Source organism: Theropithecus gelada, chromosome 8 (assembly GCF_003255815.1).
Source record: "Theropithecus gelada isolate Dixy chromosome 8, Tgel_1.0, whole genome shotgun sequence".
NCBI classification, from domain to species: Eukaryota; Metazoa; Chordata; class Mammalia; order Primates; family Cercopithecidae; genus Theropithecus; species Theropithecus gelada.
This window is the reverse complement of record NC_037676.1, coordinates 143,659,782-143,686,098: the sequence shown is the minus strand read 5'-3', so window position 1 is coordinate 143,686,098 and position 26,317 is coordinate 143,659,782. Positions and strand designations below refer to the sequence as shown.

The 26,317-nt window shown below is 52.3% G+C and overlaps 1 protein-coding gene and 1 non-coding gene across 2 annotated transcripts in view; one reads left to right on the top strand and one right to left on the bottom strand.

The window, feature by feature from the left end:
• Positions 1 to 26,317, top strand: part of MROH5 (maestro heat like repeat family member 5) — a 71,191-nt gene extending 44,874 nt beyond the window's left edge. The window contains exons 20-30 of the mRNA XM_025394575.1: positions 11,810 to 11,969; positions 13,013 to 13,194; positions 18,562 to 18,705; positions 19,080 to 19,194; positions 19,977 to 20,120; positions 23,152 to 23,328; positions 23,945 to 24,100; positions 24,794 to 24,916; positions 25,114 to 25,216; positions 25,414 to 25,488; positions 26,091 to 26,317. Coding sequence (XP_025250360.1) covers positions 11,810 to 11,969; positions 13,013 to 13,194; positions 18,562 to 18,705; positions 19,080 to 19,194; positions 19,977 to 20,120; positions 23,152 to 23,328; positions 23,945 to 24,100; positions 24,794 to 24,916; positions 25,114 to 25,216; positions 25,414 to 25,488; positions 26,091 to 26,191 — 1,480 coding nt within the window. The 3' untranslated portion in view covers positions 26,192 to 26,317. The remainder of the gene's footprint in view (positions 1 to 11,809; positions 11,970 to 13,012; positions 13,195 to 18,561; positions 18,706 to 19,079; positions 19,195 to 19,976; positions 20,121 to 23,151; positions 23,329 to 23,944; positions 24,101 to 24,793; positions 24,917 to 25,113; positions 25,217 to 25,413; positions 25,489 to 26,090) is intronic.
• LOC112630885 lies at positions 13,562 to 13,636 on the bottom strand. Its single transcript, XR_003121011.1, has one exon. It is a non-coding gene; the product is annotated as a small nucleolar RNA SNORD5 (small nucleolar RNA).

Below are 26,317 nucleotides of genomic sequence, written 5' to 3'. Positions count from 1 at the left end.
CATTTAGTTAGGAAATGTCTCCCAGCTGATCATTCTGGGTTACTGTTCCCAGGCACCTGGTATATCCTTTGATTATGTAGATTGAAATTTTTTTTCAAGAGAATTAAATCGTTTATTGATTACACATGATACTGGATGATACACAAGCTTCATTACCAGATCTATAGTTTTATCTGGTACCATTATTCAATTTAGATATATTTCATAGGATGTGTCAATGATCATTTTTATAACCAATAATTCTATGATTTTGCTTGGGCCATCCCTTTTAATGGTGAATTTCAGGTCACAACAGTTACTATCAGTTCAACTACACCAAGGTCTCTGAAGACCATGACGTCTCCACCTAGGCTTCACCCAAGGTTGTATATAAATTCCAAATAGAACCTGGCATCCACCACCCTGCAGGAATTCTAACTTCACACTGTTGGGGAAATTTACCAAGATGGCTTCAGAGTAGACTAACTTTACACCGCACATTAGAAAAAAAAAAAAAAAAAGACATTTATTCAGCATCACAATCAGACTTATTTCACAGTCAACAGCATGGGAGCAAAAAAAAAAAAAAAAAAAATCTACATTAAAACCCTTTGTTGGAATGCTTTATGCTTTCCACAGAACAGAAACTAAAATAACCTGTTATACAATTAGTCACAAATACAGTCCTCGAGTTTTTTGCCCATGCATATGAGTATTTGTCTAAAACATGTCTTCTTTGTAGCAGCTAGACCCTGCCACCACTGTGCTTGGCTGAGTTCACAAATCTGTTGTAACCTGTAGCTTCCCTGTCACTTCTCTGGCTCTCCTCTCCTGCTAAGCTTTGTTTCCTAATTAAAATCTTCTGCCACTGCCATAGCTACTGCTGCTGCTGGAACTGCCATAGCCACCTTGGTTTCGTGGTTTAGCAAAGTATTGGCCTCCACCACCATAAGGGCCAGAGTTTCTGCCTCCAAAGTTTCCTCCCTTCATGGGGCCAAAATTTGAAGACTCATTGTTGTAATTGCCAAAATCATTGCAGCTTCCACCATCTCCAAAATGACTTCCATCATTACCAAATCCACTATAGCCATCCCCACTGCCACCATATCCACCACCACCATGGCTGCCACCAAAGCCACCATGACCACTAAAGTTTTCTCCATGGCCAAAGTTGTCATTCCAACCAAAATCACCTCCACAACCACCACCAAAGTTTCCAGAACCACTTCGACCTTTTTGGCTGGATGAAGCACTAGCCATCGCTTGCTTTGATGGGGTTTTCCTAACTTCACAGCTGTAGCCATTCACAGTATGGTATTTCTGAATGACAATCTTATCCACGGAGTCATGGTCGTCAAAGGTTACAAAGGCAAAGCCCATTTTCTTGCCACTGCCTCGGTCAGTCATGATTTCAGTCACTTCGATTTTCCCAAACTGTTCAAAATAATCTCTTAGGTGATGTTCTTCTGTGTCTCCTTTAATGCCACCAACAAATATCTTTTTCACAGTTAAGTGGGCACCTGGTCTTTGAGAATCTTCTCTTGAGACAGTTCTCTTTGGTTCCACAACTCTTCCATCCACCTTGCGTGGCCTTGCATTCATGGCGCGTCCACCTCTTCCACAGTGGCATATGTGACAAATCAAAGCCCCTGGAGTGTTGGTGTTTGGGTCCCTCATGACCACACAGTCCGGGAGCGTGCCCCACTGCTCAGAATGGCTCCTCAAGGCTCTCATCAGTTGTTTCAAAGCTCAAGACTCCAACTAAGAGTTTCCTCAGCTGTTCGGGCTCTTTAGGAGACTCTGACTTACACATGATGGCAGGGAGAAGAGAGACTTTAGCAATGCTTCTTCAGGGGCGTCCACGGGCAGAAGAAAAAAGAATTGAGATTTTTTTTAGGTTATTTCTGGAAAATTTTCTTGGTTACAGTTCTCTTTTGTTTTGTTTTGTTTGAGATGGAATCTCGTTCTGTCGCCCAGGCTGGATGGAGTGCAGTGGTGCAATCTCGGCTCACTGCAAGCTCTGCCTCCCAGGTTCACGCCATTCTCCTGCCTCAGCCTCCCGAGTAGCTGGGACCACAGGCGCCCACCACCACGCCCGGCTAGTTTTTTATATTTTTTAGTACAGACGGGGTTTCACCTTGTTAGCCAGGATGGTCTCGATCTCCTGACCTTGTGATCCGCCCGCCTCAGCCTCTCAAAGTGCTAGAATTACAGGCATGAGCCACCACGCCCGGCCTACGGTTTTCAATATTAGTCATGTTCCATTGCTGTTTTTCTTCCTCAGGGACTCCAATAATACAAATGCTATTCCTCCTGCCTTCCATTTTCACTACTTTCCCTCTGATCCCTTTTACTTTTTCTTAAATTCACTTTCATTCTCTTGGTTGCTTTCCTTGTTTTCCTAAATGCCCCTTATTAAATTATCATTAGAGTCTTATCTCTCTTGGACACCTTGTCATTTTTCTTCATTTCTGAGATACTTTTTTTATCTCATCCATGTCTTTCCTGAAGTCAATCAACTCTCTTTTCAGCTCCTGTTGGATTTTTTTGTCCTTTTTTGAATTCATAATTCAGGTAGTTTTCATATCTTTAAATGCTTATTTGAGCATATTTAATGACACGTAGAATGAGTGTTGTCTTAGGGTTTTTTCCTGCATCGTAATTTTTTCCAGAGGGAGGTCCTTATTTTGTGTGTGCTGATTTTTGTTTTCTCATTTTTACAATGATTCTATGGATCCGTTAATTTTGTTCCTGCTCATGTTTCTGTTCTTTGAGTGTTTTATATGATTTTAAGTTCAATGGCACCCTCTTCTGTCAATACAGCGAAGTCCAGATAATTTAATATACTGTTTGGGTGGTAAACAAAAGGATTATGGATCCTCCAATGTTTTGGTTCCATTTCCATTGCAGGGCCCTACATTTTTCCCTTTTACCTCTTTCCCTATCACTACCTGATCTCCAAAGGATACCTCTGCTTTCTTTTTTGCCCTTTTCTTTCCCAAAATCTGTGCATTTTGAAGACCACCCTCTAAATCTGGCGTACTTTTAAGTCACTTCTCTGTGATTGGGGCTCTGACACTTGACTTTTTTTTTTTTTTTTTTTAAGACTTAGGGTGGGCCGGGCGCGGTGGCTCAAGCCTGTAATCCCAGCACTTTGGGAGGCCAAGACGGGTGGATCACGAGGTCAGGAGATCGAGACCATCCTGGCTAACACGGTGAAACCCCGTCTCTACTAAAAAATACAAAAAACTAGCCGGACGAGGTGGCGGGCGCCTGTAGTCCCAGCTACTCGGGAGCCTGAGGCAGGAGAATGGCGTGAACCCGGGAGGCAGAGCTTGCAGTGAGCTGAGATCCGGCCACAGCACTCCAGCCTGGGCGACAGAGCGAGACTCCGTCTCAAAAAAAAAAAAAAAAAGACTTAGGGTGGACTTTGTCTTCCAGAAGGTGCTTTAGGCTTTATATCAATCTCAAGCCCTGTTGCTAGCTCCTCCCTTCCCTCTTCCCCCCCAGTTTCTCTCAGCCTGCCTTTATCAAACCCTGATGGTAGAACGGGATGAGGCGGGAGCGGTGGAGATTTCATGCTGAGGTTGACACTCTTCTCTTTCTGCTTAGAGTAATTTTGAAGTTTGGGAACTCTCTGAATTTGCACTGGAGTCACAGTTTTTGTGCAGTTTTATTTTCCTTCTTGGTTTTTTTGTTGTATCTCAAGGAAATTTTTGGAGGCAGAGACCTAGGCAACAGGCATCGTCTTCAGCTACCTAGAAGTTTACAGTTTTATTTTATTGTATTGGAATTTTTATCTTATTTCCTCAATTCTAAGAAACATTTTTTTTTTTTTTTTTACATTTTAACATTTATGAAGTCAGGGTGCATTTTACATTGATGGTGCCTTACACCTGGATTTATGTAGTTTTCTGCCAGTTACCTGGGGGCACTGTTAGTTTGAGACCACTTTACATTTAAAAGTGTCTGCTTGAGATTTTACTGGGCCACACTGGTGGTGTGAATTCAGGCATCCAAACAGGTTTGGGTGCAAATTCTCAGGATATCTGTACCCCTTCCCACTTCCACCCAGTATGCTGACTGAAGCATGAAAGTTTTCTCAATTTTTCTTCCTGCAGGGCCGAGTTTTGTTTGTTTATTTTGATCACCCTTAAACTGTACATGCAGACCTTTGGGTCCCAGCTCTGTGTTGGGGTCTCCTATAAGATTCCCATCTTGGCCATTTTTTCTTTCTTAGAAGTACATGAAACAATGGTGGGGTGTGTCCTAAAAGTATAAACAGAATTGTACAATATGTAGTCTTCTAATATTCTTCTGTTGTCTGGCTTGGGTGTTTGTTTGTTTGTTTGTTTGTTTGTTTGTTGAGACAAGGTATCGCTTAGTTGCCCTGGCTGGAGTGTAGTGGTATAATCATAGCTTATTGTAGCCTCAAACTCCTGGGCTCAAGTGATCCTCCCACCTCAGCCTCATGAGTAGCTAGGAGTACAGGCATGCATCACCACACCTGGCTAATTTATTTTTTTTGTGGAGATGGCGTCTCATTATGTTGCCCAGGCTGATCTCAAACTCTTAGTCTCAAGCAATCCTTCCACCTTGGCCTCCTCCCAAAGCGCTGAGATTATAGGCATGAGCCACCATGCCCAGCCTGTCTGGCTTTTTTTTTTTTTTCCTCCAATATGATGTGTCTAAGATTCATTTTAACATGTTGTAGTTCATTCATTTTTGTTGCTGTATAGTATTCCATTTTATGAATGCCAATTATTCTTTTTACTATAGGTCAACATTTGGGTCTTTTTACAATAGGTCAACAATTTCCTATTTGGTACTATGGTTAGCAATGCTGCAGTGAACTTGCTTATACATGTGCCTGGATGTACACAAGCTCTCAGTTTCCACAGTGTCTGCATCTAGGATGGAAATGCCTACATCATAAAGCTATACATATATCCAACTCTAATACATAATGCAAAATGTTTCCAAAGAGCTTGTACTGATTCACACTCTCAGCAGTATTTTTTTTAGAGTTCCTGTTACTCTGCAGTTTACTAACACTTAGCATTCACTTTTCAGCCAGTAATCAAAACTTTTAGTCAGTCTGGTGGTGCTATTAATCAGTATTGTGGTATTCGTTTCTACTTTCATGATTAAATAAAGAAGTTGAACATCTTTTTATTTCTTTTTAGCCTCTTTGGTGATATGCCTATTCAAGTATCCTGCACACGTTTCTATTGTGTTGTCCGCCATTGCTAATTTGCATTCCCCTGGCTCACCCTAAGGTTCATCATTCTGTTGCTTTCCTTTTATTTAGTTTTATTGCACTAAACATATTCCTAAAAGTACTTTATTGTTTTTCTAATTTCATATAAATTATAATTTCATATAAGTTATAATTTTTATATGTTCATATGAAGGGCATTATGTTGCATATACTTGTTGGAGATTTCCATTTGCCTAATATTACTATCATTTTTTAGAGTTTATATTGTCTAATATTAAGGCTCTAGTCATATAATAACACCAGTTTTCTTTTGTTGATATTGCATAGTATGTCTTTTTCCAGACTTTTGCTTTTGCTTTCTATTGCTTTTGTTTTAGATGTGTCTTTTGTAAACAGTATTTCGTTGGGTTTTTAATAGCCTGACGACCTTTGTCTTTAATTGAAGCACCTATTCAATTTACATGTAATACAGTTGTTTATATAGTTGGGATTGAATTTACCACCTTTACTTTCTTTCCAGACCAAAAAACAGAACCTTCAAAGTCTTCAACTGACTTAACACACTCCCAATTTTAATGCCCTTGTTGTTTAATTTTGTATATTTTTAAATCTCACAAGTCAATATTCATTTAGAGTTGCCCACATTTTCACTATTTTCTTTGCTCTTCATTTCTTTTTAGGCCTCACACCCCTCACCTGAGGCCATTTTCCTCCAACCTAAAGCACATCCTTTAGAACTGTCTTTAATTTGGGTCTGCTGTTAGCAAATGCTTTCAATTTTTATATGAAAATGTCTTTATTTCATCTTCAATCTTGATAGACACTTCACTGGGTATAGAATTCTATGTTGGCAGTTATTTTCTTTCTGCACGCCAAGCTAACATCCCACTGTCAACTGGCTTCCATTGCTGCTGTTGAGAAGTCAGCTGTCAGTGGAACTGCTGCTCTTTTCGCGGTTCTATGTGCCTTATCCTGTGACTGGTTTTACAGTACTCTAGTTTCTTCTGGTTTGGGAAAGTTTGTTGTTTTGTTTCTTCTGGTTTGGGAAAGTTTGTTTTTATTTGTCTGATAAGTCACCACAGTGTGTCTAGGAATGGATTTATTTATGTTTATCCTGTCTTGAATTCCTGTTCTGGAATATTCTGGTTCTGGAAGAATCCCAGCCATTATCTCTCCACATAGTGCTTCTCCTGCATTCTCTCTCACTTTCCTTCTAGGGCACTCATTAGGCACATGTCAATATCTCGTCATATCCTCTATTTCACTATATCACTCAGAGCACTGTCAGGAACAGATAACACACTCAAATTGGTTGAGCTGGAAAATTCAGTAAAAAAGCTATTGGACAAGGGTAGAGTTTAATGTGACAGACAGGGGAAGGGCTAGTGCCCCAGGAAAAGTAACAATGCTGAATCATTGCCAACTTCTAGAACTAAAGGGTCAGGGAATGGGAGTCCTCCCAGAATCAAGGATGTCTATATGGCTAGACCACAGGACAGATGGACACAGCAATCCTGTGGCCACCCACAGGGAGAGACTCTGGGGTATAAATACCTTACTTTCCTGCAGTCCCACCTTCTGACCTCCTGCTAGTGCTTACCATTAGCCAAGTCAACTGGAAGTCAAAGGTCAAGAGAGCTTCTTGATGAAATCTATACAGGTCAACTTCCTGGGGCATGAGGCAGGATGGGGAACAGCAGAGATTATATCTGCAGGGGCAAGCAGAAGATACTCAGCACAATTTCTTACTTCCTTTCTGCTTCCCCATATTTGTGTCCCTCATTGCTGAATTCTGTATAATTTATTTTGAGTTATCTTCTAGTTCACTAATTCTCCTTTAACCATGTCAATGTGATGTTAAAGTTTTCCGTTGCATTTTTTTATTTCAGATTCGGTATTTTTTATTTCTAAAATGTCATTTTGGTTCTTTTTTTCACCTGCTCTATCATTTATAGTTTCCTCATCCCTGAAGACATTTTTAAGCTTGTCTTTTATTTCTTTATTCATAATCAAATATTTGTTTTATATTCATGCCTGACAATTCTAATATCTAAGTTTTCAGGTCTACTTTATTTGTTATTCTTACTGTATGTTACCGATGGAGTCTGCTTCCTTATGTGTCTGATTATCTTTGACTACATACTGGATGTTGTTTTTGGGGGAAAAAAAAATGTAGGAACTATTTGGGGCCCAAAATTAAGGTATTATGAAGACAACTTGTCTTCATCTCTGCCAGGCACCTAAGGACACTGCAGCCTGTGATTACGTTAAGCCAAATCCAGTGCTTCAGATGCCCTGGATGCCCCCATGCAATTCAAACGTGGCTGAAATATGCTTGAGTTTGTTCACATCCACTTAGGCACCAGCCTGGAAGTGGCAGAGGGTCTCCTATGAGAATAACCACGTTGTGCAGTCTCTGAGCTTAGGTCTCTGTCCCTTCATCCCACAAGGGCTGTCAGAACAAAGGATCTGATTTTCCAGAATTGTCAGATGCCCCCAGGACATCAGTAGCTTTCCTGCTCCCAACCCCTCAGGGTCATCATATTCCCCACATGTTGGCCTTGCAATTTCTTACAGTCTCATCATCTCTTTAATACTCTCAGGACCCTTGTTTATATTTTTTTTTCTTTTTGAGACAGGGTCTCACTTTGTCACCCAGGTTGGAGCGCAGTGGCACAATCTCGGCTCACTGCAACCTCTGCCTCCCAGGTTGAAGCTATTCTCCTGCCTCAGCCTTCCAAGTAGCTGGAATTATAGGCATGTGCCACCACACCTAATTTTTGTATTTTTAGTAGAAATGGGGTTTCACCATGTTGGCCAGGCTGGTCTCGAACTCCTGACCTCAAGTGATCTACCCACCTCTGCCTCCCAAAGTGCTGGAATTACAGGTGTGAGCCACCATGCCCAGCCTACATGTTTATATTTTCTCTAACCTTTGTAGTTGTGTTCAGTGGAGGAGCTGATTCAAGTAGCTTAGTGCACCACTACTGGAAGATGAAGAAGCCTTCTCGTTCGCTGTTTTAAAAAACAGATTTATTGAAATATAACTCACATACTATACAATTTGGCCATTTAAAGTGTACAATTCAATGGGTTTGGCATATTATGTTATTTTTTAATTGTAGTAAAATATGTATAATATAAACTTTGTCATTTTATTCACTTTTAAGTGTATGATTCAGTGGCTTTAATTATATTTGCAACTGCTGCACAGCTATTGCCACTGTCTAATTCTAAAACTTTTTTATCACTCCAAACAGAAACTCCATAACTATTAAATAATAATTCCCCATCTTCCCCTCCCCATAGCGCTTGATAACCTCTAATCCACTTTCTGTCTTATGAATTTGGCTATTCTCAACATTTCATGTAAGTGGAATGATACAATATTTGTCCTTTTGGGTCTGGATTATTTCCCTCTGCCTAATGTTTTCAAGGTTCATCCATGCTGTAGCATGTATCGGAACTTCATTTCTTTTCATTGCTGAATAATAATCCACTGCATGGGTACGCCATATTTTATTTATTCATTTATCTGTTGATGGACACTCGGGTTGCCTCCACCTTTTGGCTGTCATGAATAATGACGCTGTCAGCATTGGCATACAAGCATGTTCGAGTCCCTTCTCTCAGTTATTTTGGGTGTGTACCTAGGAGTGAAGTTTCTGGGCCATGTGGCAGTACTATATTTAGCTTTTTGAGGAACTGCTGTACCATTTTCCATAGCAACTACACCATTCTCTATTTTCACCAGCAAGGTACCAGGGTTTCTGTTTCTCCACATACTTGCCAGCTCTTGGTATTTCTCATCTTGGGGCTGTAGCCATCCTAGGAGGTGTGAAGTGACGATTTGTGTTTCTCTGATGCTTAGTGACATTGAGCATCTCTTCATGTGCTTATCGGCCACTTGTCTATCCTTTTTAGAGAAATGCCTGTTCAAGCCCTTTCTCCACTTTTGAATTGGGTTGTTTGTGTTTGGGTTGTGAGTTATAGCTCCCATTCCTTCTTAGACCCACATGAACCAGACTTTGTCTACTGCTGCTCCAATAAAATGGTTCTCGTCAAGGTCACCAGTAACCTCACGTCACTAGGTCCAATAGTCCATTCTCTGTCCCCACCTTATGTGACCTGTCAGCAGAATTTGACTCAGTCAGTGACTCTTTCCTCCTGGGAACACTGCCCTCCCCGGCTCTCCTCCTACCTCCCTGGCCACTCCTGCTCAGCCTCCTCCACTGGCTCCTCCTCATCTCCCTAATTTCATAGCCCTGGGGCCACAGGGCTGACCCTTGATCCTCCTCCTCAGCTACACTCAGTTTCACGGTGGCCACATCCATTCCCATGGCTTTAAATATCCCCTAAATACTGACACCTCTGGCCCAAGCCTTTCCCCCAACCCCCTGACAGCAGCCCTTGGATGTCACACAGGCATCTCCCACTGACCCAACCAGGCCACACCCCTGGCCTCTCCCAACCTGCCCCTCCTGCAGGCTTCCCCATGTCACACCTGGTGACTCTGCTCCCAGCATCTCAGGCTGGAATTCTTGGTGCCGTCCGACTCTTCTCTACACCCACATCCCATCCCCTAGGAAACCCTGCCAGCTCCACCTCTGCCTGTGTGCCGCCCCCACTGCCACCACCGTAGTCCAAGACACCACCGGCTCTCACCTCCAGTGACTTGCCTACTTCCAGTCGTCCCCCACTGTACTTGAAGAACACACGTAGGCCTGTGCCACGTCTCTGCGTAAAATCCTCCAGTGGTCCCATCTCATTCAAAGCCAATGCCAAAGCCTCCACAGCAGCCATCAAGGTTGTGCTGTGGCCCCGATGATATCACTGTCTCCCTCTCCTTCTCTCCCCTCCCCACTCCACCGCAATGACACTGGCCTTCCTTTACGTCCCCTGAACACACCAGGAATCAAGCTGTCTCAGGGCTGTCTGGAAGCTTCTCTCCCCCGCATCGCTGCCTGGCTCCCTCCCGATATCCTCAGGGCTTTGCTCAAGTGTCCCCTTCTCAGGGGATGCGTCCCTGACTGCCCTGTCTGAAACCAAAGGCACCCAGACTCTCCCCCTGCCCCCCACACTGCTTTTGTCTCTCAAGCAGCATTGAGCATCCAGCACACTGTGCTTCCTGCTGTGTCCCCACGAGGCTGTCATGCACAGGAGGTCGGGGACTCCTGCCGATTCCACCACTGCTTGGTCCCCTGGGACACTGCACGTGATGGCGCTCGGCTCACACCTGCTGACTGAGGGGCAGGCCCGCGGGCAGCAGAATAGAAACACCCGCCCTCTGGGCGCACACGCTTGCTCAGGGGAGAATCCTCCTGCTTAAGCGTCTGGAGGCAGGCATTGCCCACTACTCTGTGGTCAGGAATCCAAGGCTCAGAGGGGTTAAGTGACTTCCCCAAGGTCACACAGCCAGCACGGGCAGAGTGGAGGTCTGAGCCCAGACCCTTCTGACTTCAAAGGCCCAGCTCTTTCCAGCTGAGTGGACACTCCTGGAGTCCTCCGAGCTGCGGTGCCCACCCAGCCAAGGGTTAGATGGTCCTGGAGTGGCTTCCCCAGGGTTTTAAGGGCAGCCGTCCTTGAGTCTGTCTTAAAGTAGGGGTGGGAACACATGGAGCCACCCTCCTGTGGTCCTCCCAGCCCCAGCCTCTCATGCCAGGGGCCCTCCTGCCCCTCAAACCCCTTCTACCCAACACTCAGACCCAAAGACCATTTAGGGTAGTAAACAGGACCGCTGTGGTCACCAGCATCTCAGGGCAGCCCAGCTGTGCCTTCCTTCCCTCCAGGCCTCACTGAGCCATGCCCCATGGATCCATGGAAAGGTCACAGGACTGGACAGCCCTGGCCTCCAGGCTCCCCAGTTCCAAGACAGGGCCTTGATCAGGGCAGGTCTCCTCTCTCCGGTCCTTAGTGGCCCCATCTGCAAAATGGGCACTCTACAAACTGTAAAGCACCGTACTCATGCTAGTGATGGCCTGTCACTTGAAGCAAGTTGGGCCTGAGGAGCTGGGCCCCAGCAAACCCAGACTGGGAGGGAGTGGTCAGGGAAGGCTTCCAGAGGGAAGTGACTTTGTGATGAGCCCTAAGGGCTGAGGGGGAACTAGTCAGGGACAAGGAGTACTCCAAACAGCAGGAATGCATGTGTGGGGGCCCAGAGGAAGGGAAGGACAGGCAGGGGCTGGAGGTCAGAGAGCAGAGGGCTTGGAGGCCATGGCTTTGACTGCCAGCTGGGGCTCTGGTCTGCAGAACCTGGGAGCCCAGGAAGATGACAAGCAGTTAGGAGACAGGGCACATTAGGAAACCTCCAGCATGAGTGAGGAGCTAGCGGAGAGACCCTAAAAGTGGAAAGACCCAGGAGGAAGCTGATGTGAGACCACAGGCAGGGACCAGGGACCCCCTGTCCAGCCCCTGCCTTGGGCCCCTCCCACACTGACCTGCAATGCTCGTATCTGCCCTGAGCCCCATCCCACTAGGGTCCGGCTCAGGACCCAGTCTAGGTTTGCTGTTCCAGGCACCCAGGCCCTGGCGATGGTGGCCTGCTCATGTGGCTGAGCCCAGCCAGGCCTGGGTGGCAGCACTGCCCTCACATGCCCTCTCTGCCCACAGCCACACCTTCCAGCTGTGGAGGGCCCTGGGGGCCGAGCAGCCCACGAGCCACCTGGTGTTGACCATGCTGCTGGCCTGGCTGCAGGAGCGGCCTCTGCCCACCAGTGCCAGTGACAGCAGCCCCTGCCCCAAGGAGAAGACCTACCTGCGTTCACTGGCTGTGAGTCTCTGCCACTGCCCTGTCAGATACTGGTAGCACCTCAAGCACTCTCTGTGCCAGGCTGTAGGGGGCACCCCATATCCAGGCTGCAGATACCCATTCCAGCCCCAGCCTGGAGGAAAGCTGCCCAGGGCTGACCACACAGGCCCAGCTCCCACCTCCTGGCCAAGGGCTGTGGGCTCCTGTCTGTGAATCAGGACAGTCGTGTCCGTCCCCCGGGCTGGCAAGGGGACTCACTCAGTCACTGTGGGGAGGCCTCAGAGGGGCTTCAGGTAGAGGAGAAGGGTGTGGACAGACTTGAGAGCCCTCCCTATGCTTGGGTTCTGGGGGGTCATAGATTCTAGAGGAATCTTAGAGGCTGCCCTCTGCAGCCACCACCCCGCTGTAGGAAGCCCCCGGTTTTCCTCATAAGCCCAGCACTGCTTCTACACTCCCAGGAGCCATGAGCTCCCCTCCTGCCATGGCCACACCTGTCCCCCTTACCTGGTCCCTGATGAGGCCACAGCTGTGTTCCTGTTTAGAGCTTTCCAGGCTGAGTCCCTGCCCCAAAGGCCCCCCAGCAGTGGCCCAGAACTCACAGCAGCTCCCCTGCCACCCAGAGCCCGCCAGACAAGCTACTGCCTGCAGCAGGCGTGTGATGAGGGCTTAACAATGGTGGCCGGTGGGAGAGCAGCCCCTCGGCCCAGGGATTTGTCAGCTGGCCATCCCCAACACCCCCGCCCTGGTCGGCCCTGGGCTGATGCTGCCTCCTACCAGAAGACCCCACAGCAGCATGGGTGAGACCCACCCAGGGGCAGCAGGGGAGCCTTCCCTGCACCCCACCACCTCGCTGGTGCCAGAGAGGGCCAGGCTGAGGCTGCAGAGGCACAGGGGTCAGGTCCCACAGGGAGGGACGGCATGTGGACACTCAGACTTGGTCCTGGAGAGCTTGGAGCGGGGAAGGACGAGCATGCTAGGATGTGGCTTTTGTGGGACAGTAGGTCAGAACCCCTGGTCCCGGGACCCAGGGCGTAGGAGCCTCACTCCATGCCCGCCCCCGACAGGCCATGAACATGCTGCATGAGCTGCAGTTCGCCCGGGAGTTCAAGCGGGCCGTGCAGGAGGCCTACCCCAAGCTCTTCCTGGCCCTCCTCACCCAGATGCACTATGTCTTGGAGCTGAACCTACCCTGGGAGCCCCAGCCCAAGCAGCAGGCCCAGGGGGTGGCTGCACCCAGCCCCCAAAGGTAAGACTAAAGCCTCCCAGGCCTCCTGGCCTGGCCAGACACACACAGGGTTCCGCAGGCATCCGAGAGCAAAGACTGTGTTAGCCTCACAGGGCACAGTGACAAAGATGCACACCCCAGGGACTCAAAGCAACATCTCCCAGTACTGGAGGCCAGAAGTGTAAAACCAAGGTGTCACCAGGGTACGCTCCCCTGAAACCTGCGGGGGCCTTCCTCACTGCTTCTGGTTCCCAGTGTCTCGTGGCCACACCGGGTGCTCCTGGGCCTGAGGCTGCACCACGCTCATCTCTACCCCTGTGGTCACCTGACATTCTCCCTTGTGTGCTGGTGTTTAAATTTCTCCTTCTTTTTTTTTTTTTTTTTCCAGCTCTGTCAGAATTAAGCTTTAGTTCATGTCTGTCGAGTGGTTCAGCAGTTGAACAGTTAAATTTAGCATCTGAATAAATTTTCCCTTCTTATAAGGACACCAATCATAGGGTTAGGGCCCCACCCTAACGACCTCAACTTGATAACATCTGCAAAGACCTTCTTTCCAAGTAAGGTCACAGTCACAGGTACCGTTGGTTGACTTCAATAGCTTTCTTTTCGGGGGGGACACAATTCAATCCACAACAGTTATGAACCCAAAGCTCCATCCACGGCCAGGGCCACAGGGGTTGCAGTACTTTGTTCGGCCCACTTACCCATCACCTGAGGGTGCTTGGCAGTAGAGATACTTAGTGTCGCTGCCATACAGGGACCCCAAGGGGACAGCAGTTACCAAGAGCACCCATGCAGTGAGCCACATCTTACCCCAACGGGCTTCCTGTGAGGACTCGAGATGAATCTCATTGTCCCTGCTCTACAGATGAGGCAACTGAGGCTCAGAGAGGGTCAGAGGCTTCCCCTAGGCCACACAGTATGTCCACGCAGAGGCGACCTGGGCTCACCCATGGGGGCAGATGCCTTTCCAGGCTCTCCTGGGCATCTCACTGGCCCTCAGCACATGCTCAGACTGACATCATGGCCAGCTGCCCGCTCCCCCGCCCGCCGTATTCTGGCCTCAGTAGGGCTGCCTGCCTTCATCTTCCCTCTGCACCGGCTCATATTTCCAAAAATCCAATAAGCAAGTCTTTAAAAACCGCTGGGGCCGACTCTTTTCATTTGTTTGTATTATGATGTGCGTCACGCAATTTGTCAGTTTTAACAGCTCTCCCCAAGGCAAGTCACTTAAAAAAAAAAATGCCACTTCTTCTCATCTTGCCTCTAAATTCGAATGTGCATGAAGTTCCTTTTTTATTCAGTTCAACCATGCAAAATGCATGAATCTTTCCTAATAAGCTAATAAAACGTTCTCCTCCTGGTACGTGGGAGGGTTGGGAGAAAGCCTCACCCCGTCTGCTCCTCCCGCTGCTGGAATGTTCTTCCCGCAGCCATTCTGCCTCTGCAGGCTCTGCTCACCCGCACCTCGCTGAGGCCTCCCCCACTACCCTCTAAAATAGCAGCCCCTTCGGCGCCTCCCACCCTCTGCCGCTTGATTCCCTCCACAGCACCGCCGTCAGCTACCATCTGCGATCTGCACCTTTGACCTGCTTTCCTGCCCGCACCCATGGACTGGAAGGTCCCGAAGAGCCAGAGACATCTGTCTGTCTCTCGCGGGCTCCCATACAGCAAGGACGTCTGTCTGTCTCACTGGGGGCTCCCCATACAGCAAGGACGTCTGTCTGTCTCACTGGGGGCTCCCCATGCGGCTGAGACGTCTGTCTCTCGCCGGTTCCTCCACCATCAAGGACGTCTCTCTCTCTTGGGCTCTTCATACAGCTAGGACGTCTGTCTGTCTGTCTCTCTTGGGCTCCCCACACAGCAGGGATGTCTGTCTCACTGGGGGCTCCTCATACAACAGAGACATGTGTCTGCCTCTCGCGGGTTCCCCCACCAGCAAGGACGTCTCTCTCTCTCTCAAGCTCCCCGTACAGCAGGGACGTCTGCCTCCCACAGGGCCACGGATGGTTTCTGCTCAGGCCGCTCTGCGCCCCATCCTGGCCCCTCTCCGGGCGGGTTCTCCTGGAGCCCTGGAGGTGGCCCCGGCAGCCCCCGCAGCCCCAAGAGGAAATACTCTCACCATGGACACAGTCCTGGGCTCTGATTGGCCTAGCTTGGTTCACATGCCCACTCCTGAACCAATCACCTTGGCCACAGGGGCCTGTGTGGCTCTGATTGGCCAGGCCTGGCTCCCACGCCCTCCAGAGAGCGGGATGGGCCCAGGTCTCTTCAACCACCGTGAAGGGGCCCAGGCTCCAGTTGCCAAACCAGCAGCCACGCCACCCAGCGCCACCCTGGAGCCAGGGAGGAAGGGAGGCATGAGAGCACAGGGTCACCCAGGTGTATCCCAGTGGCCCAGCGTCTGAGGTCCCTGCCAGGCTGCCGTGGCACTGTCAAGGTGGGGACAGGGGCCCAGAAGGACATCTGGATGGGCAGTGCTGAGTAGCCACTGTCTCTGCATGCCCAACACGGCGGGGGTGGCACAGGACACCGTGGGGCAGCAGGCGAGTCTTGAGGCCTGATTGGGCTAGCCCTGGGCCTCTGAAGTTCTCATGTCCTGCTTAGATGGGCAGGCCTCTGAGACCAGCAAGCATCGAGTGGGGTCGAGCAGGGCACCCTTCCCCAGGCAGGACTGCAACAGGTGCTGCCAGGCCTGCCAGAGGGGCCTCCCTCTCCCCTGCTCCTCCACTAACAAAGCCTTTTCCTTAGAGACGTTTCCTGCGTCGGTCAGTTCTCAGCTGGGTCCTCCTCCAGCCAGTCTCCACCCTGTCCCACAAAGGAATTCTCATTGTTCTCACATGTCATCCATGTGGGCCAACTCTGTTTAATTCGAACGGGCTACATCGTTTCTCTTCATTTCAAAGACACTCATCATTCTCAGCCTCAGCTCATCCTCATCTTTCCCTCTGTCCCCCGGGGATTTGGGGCCAAAGGCTTGTGATCAAAAGAAGAAGAGGAACTTCACACCCATTAGGTTGGTTACTGTCCAAAAGAAATCAGAAAATGAGTGTTGGCGAGGATGGAAATCGGAAGCCTTGTGCACTGTTGGTGGGAATGTAAAACGGTGCAGCTGCTTTGGAATAGAATATGGAAGTTCCTCAAAAAATTAAATATAGAATTTCCATATGGCCCAGGAATTCCACTAATGGGTGTACACCCAAAAGAAAGGAAAGCAGGCACCTGGGACAGATATTTGTACACCCTGCTCACAGCAGTGTTACTCACGATAACCAAAAGGTAGAAGCAACACAAGTGTTCATCAATGGGTGAATTAGAATAAGCAGCGTGGTCCATCCATACAACAGAATACTACTTAGCCTTGAAAAGGAAGGAAATTCTGATGCTACAACATGGATGAACCTTGAGCACATTCTGCTGAGTGAAATAAGCCAGTCAAATACTGTATGAGTCCACTTACTTAAGGTCCATGAGTAGCCAAATCTAAAGAGACAGAAAGTAGAATGCTGGGTGCCAGGGACTCGGTGGAGGGAGAATGGGGAGTTAATGTTTAATGGGGACAGAGTTTCAGTGTGAGAAGAGGAGAACGTTCTGGAGATGGATGGTGGTGATGGTTGCATAATATTATGAATGTGCTCAATGCCACTGACCTGTACACTTAAAATGATAAACTTTATGAGACGTGTTATTTTACCACAATTAAAAATAAAAATAAAACCAGAAGAGCAGGAGGTAGTGGGAGAGGGAAGGGGGTCTCATGGACCCTCAGGCTGCGGAGGAGTGTGGAGAGCAGAGGGGCTTCGCCTCCTCTTTCTCAAGCGCCTTTACCCTCTCCAGGGCCAGAGTGGGGAAAGGAGGGTTGGTCGAGTATTGGGCAGGCATCACTGGGATGCCAAGTGTCCAAAGAGGCTGAAGGCAGGCAGTGACATTGGGACCAGCAGGAACAGAGGGTGGTTCCTTGAGTCCACAGGCAGGCAGGGACTCAAGGGCCTCCGCCTTCATCGGTCTTGGGGCTATGTATGGATTTCAGGAGACACATGTCCCTGAGCATTGCGTGGGGTCCTGGGCTGGAGGTGAGTTCTACGGACCTGCAGGGGAGTTGGGCGTGGACTCCCGAGAATGCTGAATCAGCCCATCTTTCTGGAAGCCCTGCGGGGACTGCAGGGACAAGGCAATCTCGAAGAACAAGCCATCATAGTGCCCAAGAAGTCACAGGACCAGAAGCTTCTGGAGTCCTCCCAGAGCAAACAAAATGCCACTCCCCCTACCAAGTGCCCTTCTTCTGAAAACGATTGTCACATTGTGGCTGAGACCAGTGACCTGGAAAATGCTGCCTCTTTTTATGACACAGCTCGGGGAGAGAGGACAAGCCAGCTGGCATTTGGATTGGCACTGTCAGAACTTTCACGGATGGCATTTCATCATTTGACACTCGGTTTTGCAAATCTGCTTAGAAACGTGCCTGGTCCAAGCTGACAGCCTCGTCCGGGCATGCTCACACATCCAGGGTGATGCACTCACACTGACCAAGCGCGGGGGGCAGGGGTGGGGGTGTGTGGCTGGAACAGTGAGACAGGCCAGCAAGCCAGGGCCATCTCATGTTTCACTGGCCGGCATTCTGGGGCTGTCTACCTGTGCCCCAGGGACTGCGTTCAGTGACAGTGACATCCTGTGACAGTGACATCACTGGCAGGTTTGGAGCCAGGGCCCAGCTTGACCCCACCTCTGTGCCCTTGGCCAGGCTGTGTGACAGGACTGCTCCCTCGTCTGCTGATGGACAGTGACAGTAGAGGGCCACCTCAGCAGGGCAGGTGAGGCACTGCCCATGGTACCTGGCAAGTACCAAGCACACGGTGACACCACAAGCCATGCACGGCATCTTTTTCCATCACTCACAAGTGAGGGCCAGTGCTGCCGCATTTCTCCATGTCCTCTGAGGGCAGAGGAATCTCGGGAGTGGAGAATGGACACTTCTCTGGGCTCCACTATGCCACACGCCCTGGCTCTCCCGCGCCCTCGCCCGCTGCTACCCTCTGTACTCTTCGCCCATATTTAAATGCTGCCATCCTCAAGCTGAAGGGCAGGTGCCCTTCAGCAGGGTGCCCCTCCCTAGAAGGGCACCCCCTGATCTCTGCCCAAGCAAGGCCCAGGGTCTGACTGGGCACACACTGCCTCCCCGTGCCCGGCCCAGCTCCGCCAATCCTAGGCCCCAGCATTTCCACGTAAAACAGGGCAGGAGAGAGCAGCCCCAGGAGGCCTCAGTGATGCCAGGCACAGGAACCAGAATGTGCCTTTCTATCTGGGTCAGCTGGGCACCCTTCCCAGGGCAGGGGGTGGCCCAGGGGGCCGCTTGTGGCCTGAGGCAAGCCCTGAGCCCCCTCTGCTCAGCTGCAGCATGTCACTGGAGGCACTGAAGAGCCTGCTGTCCACCACGGGGCACTGGCGTGACTTTGCCCACCTGGAGCTGCAGGGATCCTGGGAGCTCTTCACCACCATCCACACCTACCCGGAGGGCGTGGGCCTCCTTGCCAGGTACGGTGGGGCCAGGGCAGGTCAAGGCAGCCTGCTTCAGGCCACGCCCATCCAGGGGGCTATCTGGACTGCAGCGACAGGCCACGGCCCCCTGCCCCCGGTCACAGGCACACACTCAGAGCCCGTTGATGCAGCATCTTCCCCCAGGCCTCACCCTGGCCTGTGACCTCCTAGGGAACAAGGGCTATGCCTGCTTCTCTGTCTCCCACATGTCCAGCCCAAGCCTGGCACACAGTGGGCAGTCAGTGAGTGCAAAGCGAGTGGGAACGTGCCCGCCACATCGGGGCACTCCAGGATGCTGGCCCTGATGAGATGGGTGGGGGCAGGAGGGTGGGCTCTAGGCAGTGACCACCAGCCCAGGCCCACCCCTGCAGGGCCATGGTGCACAATCACTGCAGGCAGATCAGAGCGGTGCTGCGTCAGCTGCTGCCCAGCCTGCAGAGCCCAGAGGAGCGTGAGAGGAAGGTGGCCATCCTCATCCTCACCGAGGTAGGGGTGCAGGCCGGCAGGGAGCACCTCAGATGCCTGAGCCTCCTTCTCCAGCCTCCTTCACACCCCAGCAAAACCCATGCCAGAGCTCACCCTGAGCAGGGAGGCTACCCAGACAGACCCCCTCGTACCCCTGCCTTCCCACTCCCAGCCCTTGGAGGGGGTCCGCAGCTTTTGGGGACCTGTCTCCCCACTCGGCCCTCCCTGGCACAATCCCTGCAGAGCTGAAGGGGCACTGGGAGCAGACTCAGGTAGGTCCAGGCTCCAACATCAGCCCTGTCCTGCCTGTGGGACTCAGGGTGAAGCCAAAGGGGAATGGGTAGAAGCAGATGCCACTGGGCATGGCACACTTTGCAGCTGTGAGCTCAGGCAGGGGTGGGACTGGGGCGAGGAGGGTGCTGTTTCCGTAACTGACACTAGTAGGGGAACCCAAGCGAAAGCCTCATGCCAGCTCCCACCCACCAGCTGCCTGGGTCGCCCTCCATGGGAGCTCTATCCCCAGGTGCCCCACAAGCCTGGCTCTTGATAACAAGTGAGGCCTTACCTCGCTGTGTAACCTTAGGCAAGGCCCTTTCCCTTTCTGGGGCTCAGTTTCCCCAGCTGTACATTGAGGGGTTGCACCAGGTAGGTTTCAAATACTTGTTAACCAAGATACCCAAAGGGCACTGGTCAACCTCCCTCCCTGAAACTCCCACTGGACCCCGGTCCTAAAGGCCCACCCCTCAACAGACGCAGGCGCCTCAAAAAAGAGTGACCTGCCTGCCCTCCGGGGGCCACCCCAGTTCCTCTACAGCCCTGCCCTGCTGGAGGTGCTTCCCAAACAAGCCGCCTTGACCGTGCTGACACAAGGCCTCCGGGACCCCAGCCCTGAGGTCCGTGTGTTGAGTCTGCAGGGCCTAAGCAACATCCTCTTCCACCCAGATAAGGTAAGGGCTGTCGGACACGGCTGCTGGCGCACATCCGACCCCACAGAACAGCCAGTGCACCGGGTGTAGGCAAGGGCCACAGGGTTGGAATCCCAGCTCTGTCACTTTGGGTGGTGTGGCTTGGGACAGCTGACTCCACCTCTCTGGGCCTGTTTCCTCATATGTAGAATGGGGCAGGTTGTGGGAGGGGTCAAAGTATCTATTCCCCGGGGACAGTCTCCTCCACACCTGAAAGAGAGAGGGGCCTTGTTGCAGGCCTCCAGGTGGCCACCGTGAAGCCCGCCAGGTGGCATCCCGGGGCTCACCCAGAGAGAACGCCCTCTGAGAATCTGATGAATGGGCCTCTCCAACCCATTGCTGACTTCTCCAGTCCCAACCAATTCTACCTCTTCACCATAATAACCCGTATCCCATCATGGACAGCTGTGGGAGGGAAGGCCTGCAATGCCACCTTTGGGGGATCTGGCCTTACCCCAGCTACAGCCCCCACAGCACGAGGGCACCATGCAGAGGTTAAGAGTCCAGGCCCTGGACCTATCCCCGCTCCAGCACCTTCTAGCTGGCAGGCTTTGTCAGCTCTCCAGACCTCAGTGACCACATCTGTAAAATGGGAGCAGTAATAGTGCCTGCCTCTTGTGGTAGGCAGGTCATGAGTGCCATGCGGAGACCAGTTCCTGGCACATGGTCAGCCCTAGAGGCACTGGCTGGCAGCAGCAGCAGCAAACTTCCTACCTGGCTGACTCTGCACCATGAAAACACTGAGTTCGAGGCAGAGATTTTCTCACCTGATCAGGAAGTGTGGAGCCTTAGCCTCCCCTCATCCACCCCAGGGCTGCATTAGGACCCCAGAGGGAAGGCGACATGCCCAGCCCCTATTTCTGTTGTTGCTGGAGAAGGATGTTATGAACATAAATATTTTCAGGGCTTGTGGGAGAAAAGTGTGATCATGGGAAGGCAGCAGAAGGGGCCGTTTCCAAAGAGATCCCAAAGTCATTTGCCTAGCAGACTAGTTCACTCTGACTCTCCTCCAATCACAGGTCCCCACATGGTTAAGAAGACTGACCTCCATTAGGGTCACAGTTGGCAAAGCCCTTTGCATTGTGCATGATGCATCGTAGGTGCTTAATGGAAGATAGAGACTAGATAGCACTTCCTCATTGATCTGTTCATCCCTCCATCCTTCATCCATCCACCCACCCACCCATTCATCCAGCTATTCACCTACCCATCTATTCATCTCTCCATCCACGCCTCCATCCATCCACCCACCCAATCATCTTCCCATCCATCCATCCACCCACCCATCCACCTACCCATTCATCCCTCCACTCATCCATCCATCCAACCATCCACCCACACATTCATCCAGCTATTCACCTACCCATCCATTCCTCTCTCCATCCATGCCACCATCCATCCAACCACCATCCAACTATTCACCTACCTATCCATCCACTCACCCATTCATCCCTCCACCTATGCCTCCATCCATCCACCCATCCATTCATTTCTCCAGTCATCCCTCCATCCATCCAACCATCGACCCACCCATTCATCTCTCTATCCATGCCTCCATCCATCTACCCATTCATCCATCCCTCCATTCATCCATCCATTCATCCCCCCATCCACCCACATATCCCTCCACCCACCCACTTGTTCTTCGGGTCCTTCATCTATGAGTCATTCTTGCAATATTTATTTTGTTCATTCTTTATATGTCTACTCATTCACTCAATCAGTTATTTACATGTTTGCTCCCTCATTCATTCATTCATTCATTCAGTGTTTGGTTATATCTGCACCAAATGTTCTCCCAGGCAGAGAGATGATCAGTGGGAAGTTTCCATGTGCCTCCCCTGTACCCTGCACTGAATACAGGCAATACAGAAAGGCAAAGAAGGGCCCTGCTAGATCAGGAGGACCAGGTCCAGAGAAGAGGGAGTGGTTCCCCACCTGGCATCAGGTGGGATGTGGGCGAGCAGCCACAGCAGGCCAGAGGAGACAGGTCCTGAGAGCACTGCCAGCCAAAGAGGCCTGCCGGCTTGGAGATGTGCAGGCTGAACCAGGTGTGGCTGGGGCAGGCCACCCCGCTGCACTCTCACTGAGCGGAACTAGGCCAAGCTATGCATTTTTATTTTCTTTTCTCGCCATTTCCATTACAATTTCATTCTGTTGTCCTGTTCTGACCTGGCCAGAACCCTGGTCTTCAAGCACGGGCTGCACACACAGATGTTCACAAAGTGTGTCTGTTGAATGGCTCACTTGCTGAAAATGAATTTAATATTTTCAAAGCAAACAGCTTTGAAAGCCAACAAAGTTGCTATAAACTTGTTTAAAAGTTGTAAAAATCACCCTGGTTTGCACACAAGTCACTGCTAAGGGGCCCAATGGCAGGAAACATCCATTGGTGGGCACACTGCTTTCTGACCATTCATCCCGGTAACTCAGGAACTCACTGCAAACACGCAGTCAAGTGGAGCAGACAGAACTGGCTGAAAATTAATTTAAAAAAAAAAAAGACAAGTCGAATGTGTTGGCTCACACCTGTAATCCCAACACTTTAGGAGGCCAAGGCTGGTGGATTGCTCAACCCCAGGAGTTTGAGACCAGCCTAGGCAACATAGTGAGACCCCATCTCTACCAAAAACAAAAGCAAAAACAAAAAGTCAGGTGGCACGCACCTGTAGTCCCAGATACTCAGGACGCTATGTAGGATTGCTTGAGCCTGGGAGGTCAAGGCTGCAGTAAGCTATGACCACACCACTGTACTCCAGCCTGGGTGACAGAGTGAGACCCTGTCTCAGAAAAGAGGCCACCCTGTCCAGGCCACACAGCTCCTGGTGGACAAAGCCCAGGTAGGGGCACAGCTCCCCGTGGCGGGCAGGGCCAGGCCGGAACCCACAGCTCTGAATCACCACCCCCCGGCCCGCGGTGCAGATGGGGTGAGGGGAGCAACTGGGAGGGTGAGGTGGGGCATGGGGCCAGCGGGTCCTGGTGCTCTCTGCCCACCAGCCGCCACCACCCCCAGGGAAGCCTACTCCGGGGACAGCTGCGGCCCTTCCTCGACGGCTTCTTCCAGAGCAGCGAGCAGGTGATCGTGTGCATCATGGACACCGTGTCAGACATGCTGCACCGACTGGGCGCGCAGGGCGCAGGGAGCCAGAGCCTCAGTGTTGCCATCAGTGCACGCTCCTTCTTTAATGATGTGAGCACTGGGGCAGGGCGGGGCTACCTCCTGCTCACGCCCTTCAGGACCCTCCTCCCAACCCAGCTCCCTTCCTCTGCCAAAGGGGGGACCCCAAGCTGCAGGCAGGGAGGCCCAGGCCCAGGGGAGCTGCCCGCTTGTGGCCCTCAGTTGAGGTAGGCACTGTGCAGGTGGGCTGGGTGGGTCCCTGGCGCTTGCTCCTTCACCACAGGGCTGAACTAGTTCTTACGTTCAGTCTCCAAGTGCACTGGTCTCCGGCCCCACAACAGGCTTACCCAGATGTAACTTTCTGACATGTCAGCACGGTTAGTGTGGCTGTTTTTCCTTCACTGGGAAATCAGGGGACAGGCGCCCCTCAAATGCATTCATGAGGCCTGGGCTGCCAGGATGCAGTTGTGAGTAGAAGGGAGATGTGATTCTTACGTCCTCAGGGATGCCAGAGAGCCCTGTGTGAGCGGGGAGCCCCAGCCCTTCCCCAGGAGCCAAGAGCCTGGGTGAAGGAATCCTGCAGAAGAAACTGAGTTACACCCCTACAATGAGGTGTGGGATCCCAACTTGGACAAAAGCTGGGGCCCCTAGACAGGTCTGGCCGTGCCTCTGAGCCTCCTCCTTGCAGGAGCGGGACAGGATTCGGGCAGCAGCCATGGCACTGTTCGGGGACCTGGTGGCGGCCATGGCAGACAGGGAGCTGAGTGGCCTGCGGACCCAGGTGCACCAGAGCATGGTGCCCCTGCTCCTCCACCTGAAGGATCAATGCCCAGCTGTCACCACGGTCAGTGCCCACCCCAGGAAAGGCAGGTGGTAGGCCTTCACCTTGGCCAGGGCTGGGGCCCACAGGCGGCCAGGGGACAGGGCAGATGGACGGCAGCAGGGCTGCCTGAGAGGTGGGGGAGCTCCCACGGGGCAGCAAGTGGTGGGCAGAGGGTCTGGCCACCTGCACTGGTTTCTCTGGCCACAGTTGGCCTGCCCGCTCCCCGATGCACCCACGCATGCAAGCGAGGCTTGCTGTCACCCACGCATGCAAGCGAGGCTTGCCGTCAATGCAGCACGACGCGGTCTTTTCTGCTCACTGCTGTGCCCCCAGTGCCTGTCACGGGGCGGGGGGTGCAGCAGTTCACAGAGGTTGTGTGAAAATGGACTGCACCCTGCCTGCTGTGCCAGCACACACTGTGTGCACAGCCCATGAAGTCACAACTTGGCCTTGCAGGTCTCCCTGCCATGGGGAAAAAGATACGCGGCAACAGTGGAAGGGGCAGAGGCAGGGGCAGGGCGGCGGGCAGGCCAGCCTGGGCTCCGGGGGGCCAGGTGCTGTTGCCAGGGTCCCGGAGGCTTGCCAAGGGGCACAAGCAGGACAGAGCCAGGGAACACCCCCACAGCAGGCTGCCTCCAGTGCCCACGGAGGCCTGTGGTCTCTAGGGGAAAGGGCTCAGACACGGTGGGTGACCCTCCACGCCTGTCCCCGCAGCAGGCCAAGTTCACCTTCTACCGCTGTGCTGTGCTTCTCGGATGGCGGCTGCGGCACACCCTCTTCTGCACGCTGGCCTGGGAGAGGGGCCTCAGCGCCCGCCACTTCCTCTGGACCTGCCTGGTGAGGGGCCTGGGATCGGTGGGGAGGAACAGGGCCAGGGAGTGGGGACCAGGCTTGCGGCTCCCCATTCACCCCCGTCTCACACACAGCTGCTATGGCAGCTCCAGGGGCTGGGCAAGGCAAGCTGGGGCCGGAAGACCCTGGTATCCCCAGGGCCCCCCAACCCGCCCCAGCCAGGTGTGCTCTCCTCCGGCCAGATGACCCGCAGCCAGGAGGAATTCGGCATCCACTTGTCACAGGCCCTCAGCTACCTGCACAGCCACTCCTGCCACATCAAGACCTGGGCGGCGCTCTTCATAGGTGGGGGGGGCAGGGCCAGGCTTGGAGACCCCCAGGCCTGCCCCACCCAAACACCCTTGACCCTCCCTGACCCACCGCCCACAAGAGAGGAAAGGGGGTGGATGAGGAGGGGCTTGGGGCTGAAGAGGGGCAGGGGTGGGCGGGAGCCCCCCAGGAGACAGGGAGCCCGAGCCGCCAGCTGCCCGTCTGTCGCACAGGCCACACCATCTGCTGCCACCCCCAGGCCGTGTTCCAGATGCTGAACGCCGGGGACATCAACCTGCTATTGTGCAGTAAGCGGCCCTCCCTCCAGAGCCCCCGCAGCCCACACCCTCCCACCCCTGCCCAGCGCTCTTCAGACCCATGGCACCGACAGCAAGACTGAGGCCCCAGAGGGGAACCCCCGCCCCCGTACCCAGCATCAGGACAAAGACACAGGCCTCCTGAGCAGTGCCCAGCCCCCATCCCACCTTCATGTCTTGAGGCTGAGGTTGACCCTTCCCCTCCCCAGGCCCCCATCAGGGCACCTGGGGCCTGAGGCTCACACCCACTCCACAGCTGCCTCATGGCACCAATAGAACAAGGGGCCACGGAATGGGGGTGGTGGGTGAGTAGTGGAGGGAAGCAACCCAGGCCTGGAGTCACAGGAGGTGGGGTCTGAGCCGGCCCCACCCATCCCCCACACCACACCCCACCCCACCCCTCCCCACCCCACCCCACCCGGGCTGGGGTAAAGGGGCTGCTCCCGGCTGGGGTCACCTCTGACCTGCTCCGGGCTGGGGTCACCAATGACCTGCTCCCGGGCTGGGGTCACCTCTGACCTGCTCCCGGCTGGGGTCACCTCTGACCTGCTCCCGGCTGGGGTCACCTCTGACCTGTTCCTCCTCTTCTGGAGCTTTTGAACATCTCAAAAGTGACCCCGAGCCCAGCATCCGGGAATTTGCCACCAGCCAGCTCTCCTTCCTCCAGAAGGTGTCGGCCAGACCCAAGCAGTGACCTCCAGCCATCCTCCCCAACTGCCTTCCCCCGGCTGTGCCCACCTGGTCAGCCCTGCCCCATCTGCCCCCCACAGAGCTTGGTTGCATAACGTTTTTCCATTTGAAAGAAAGATCTAGATTCAAC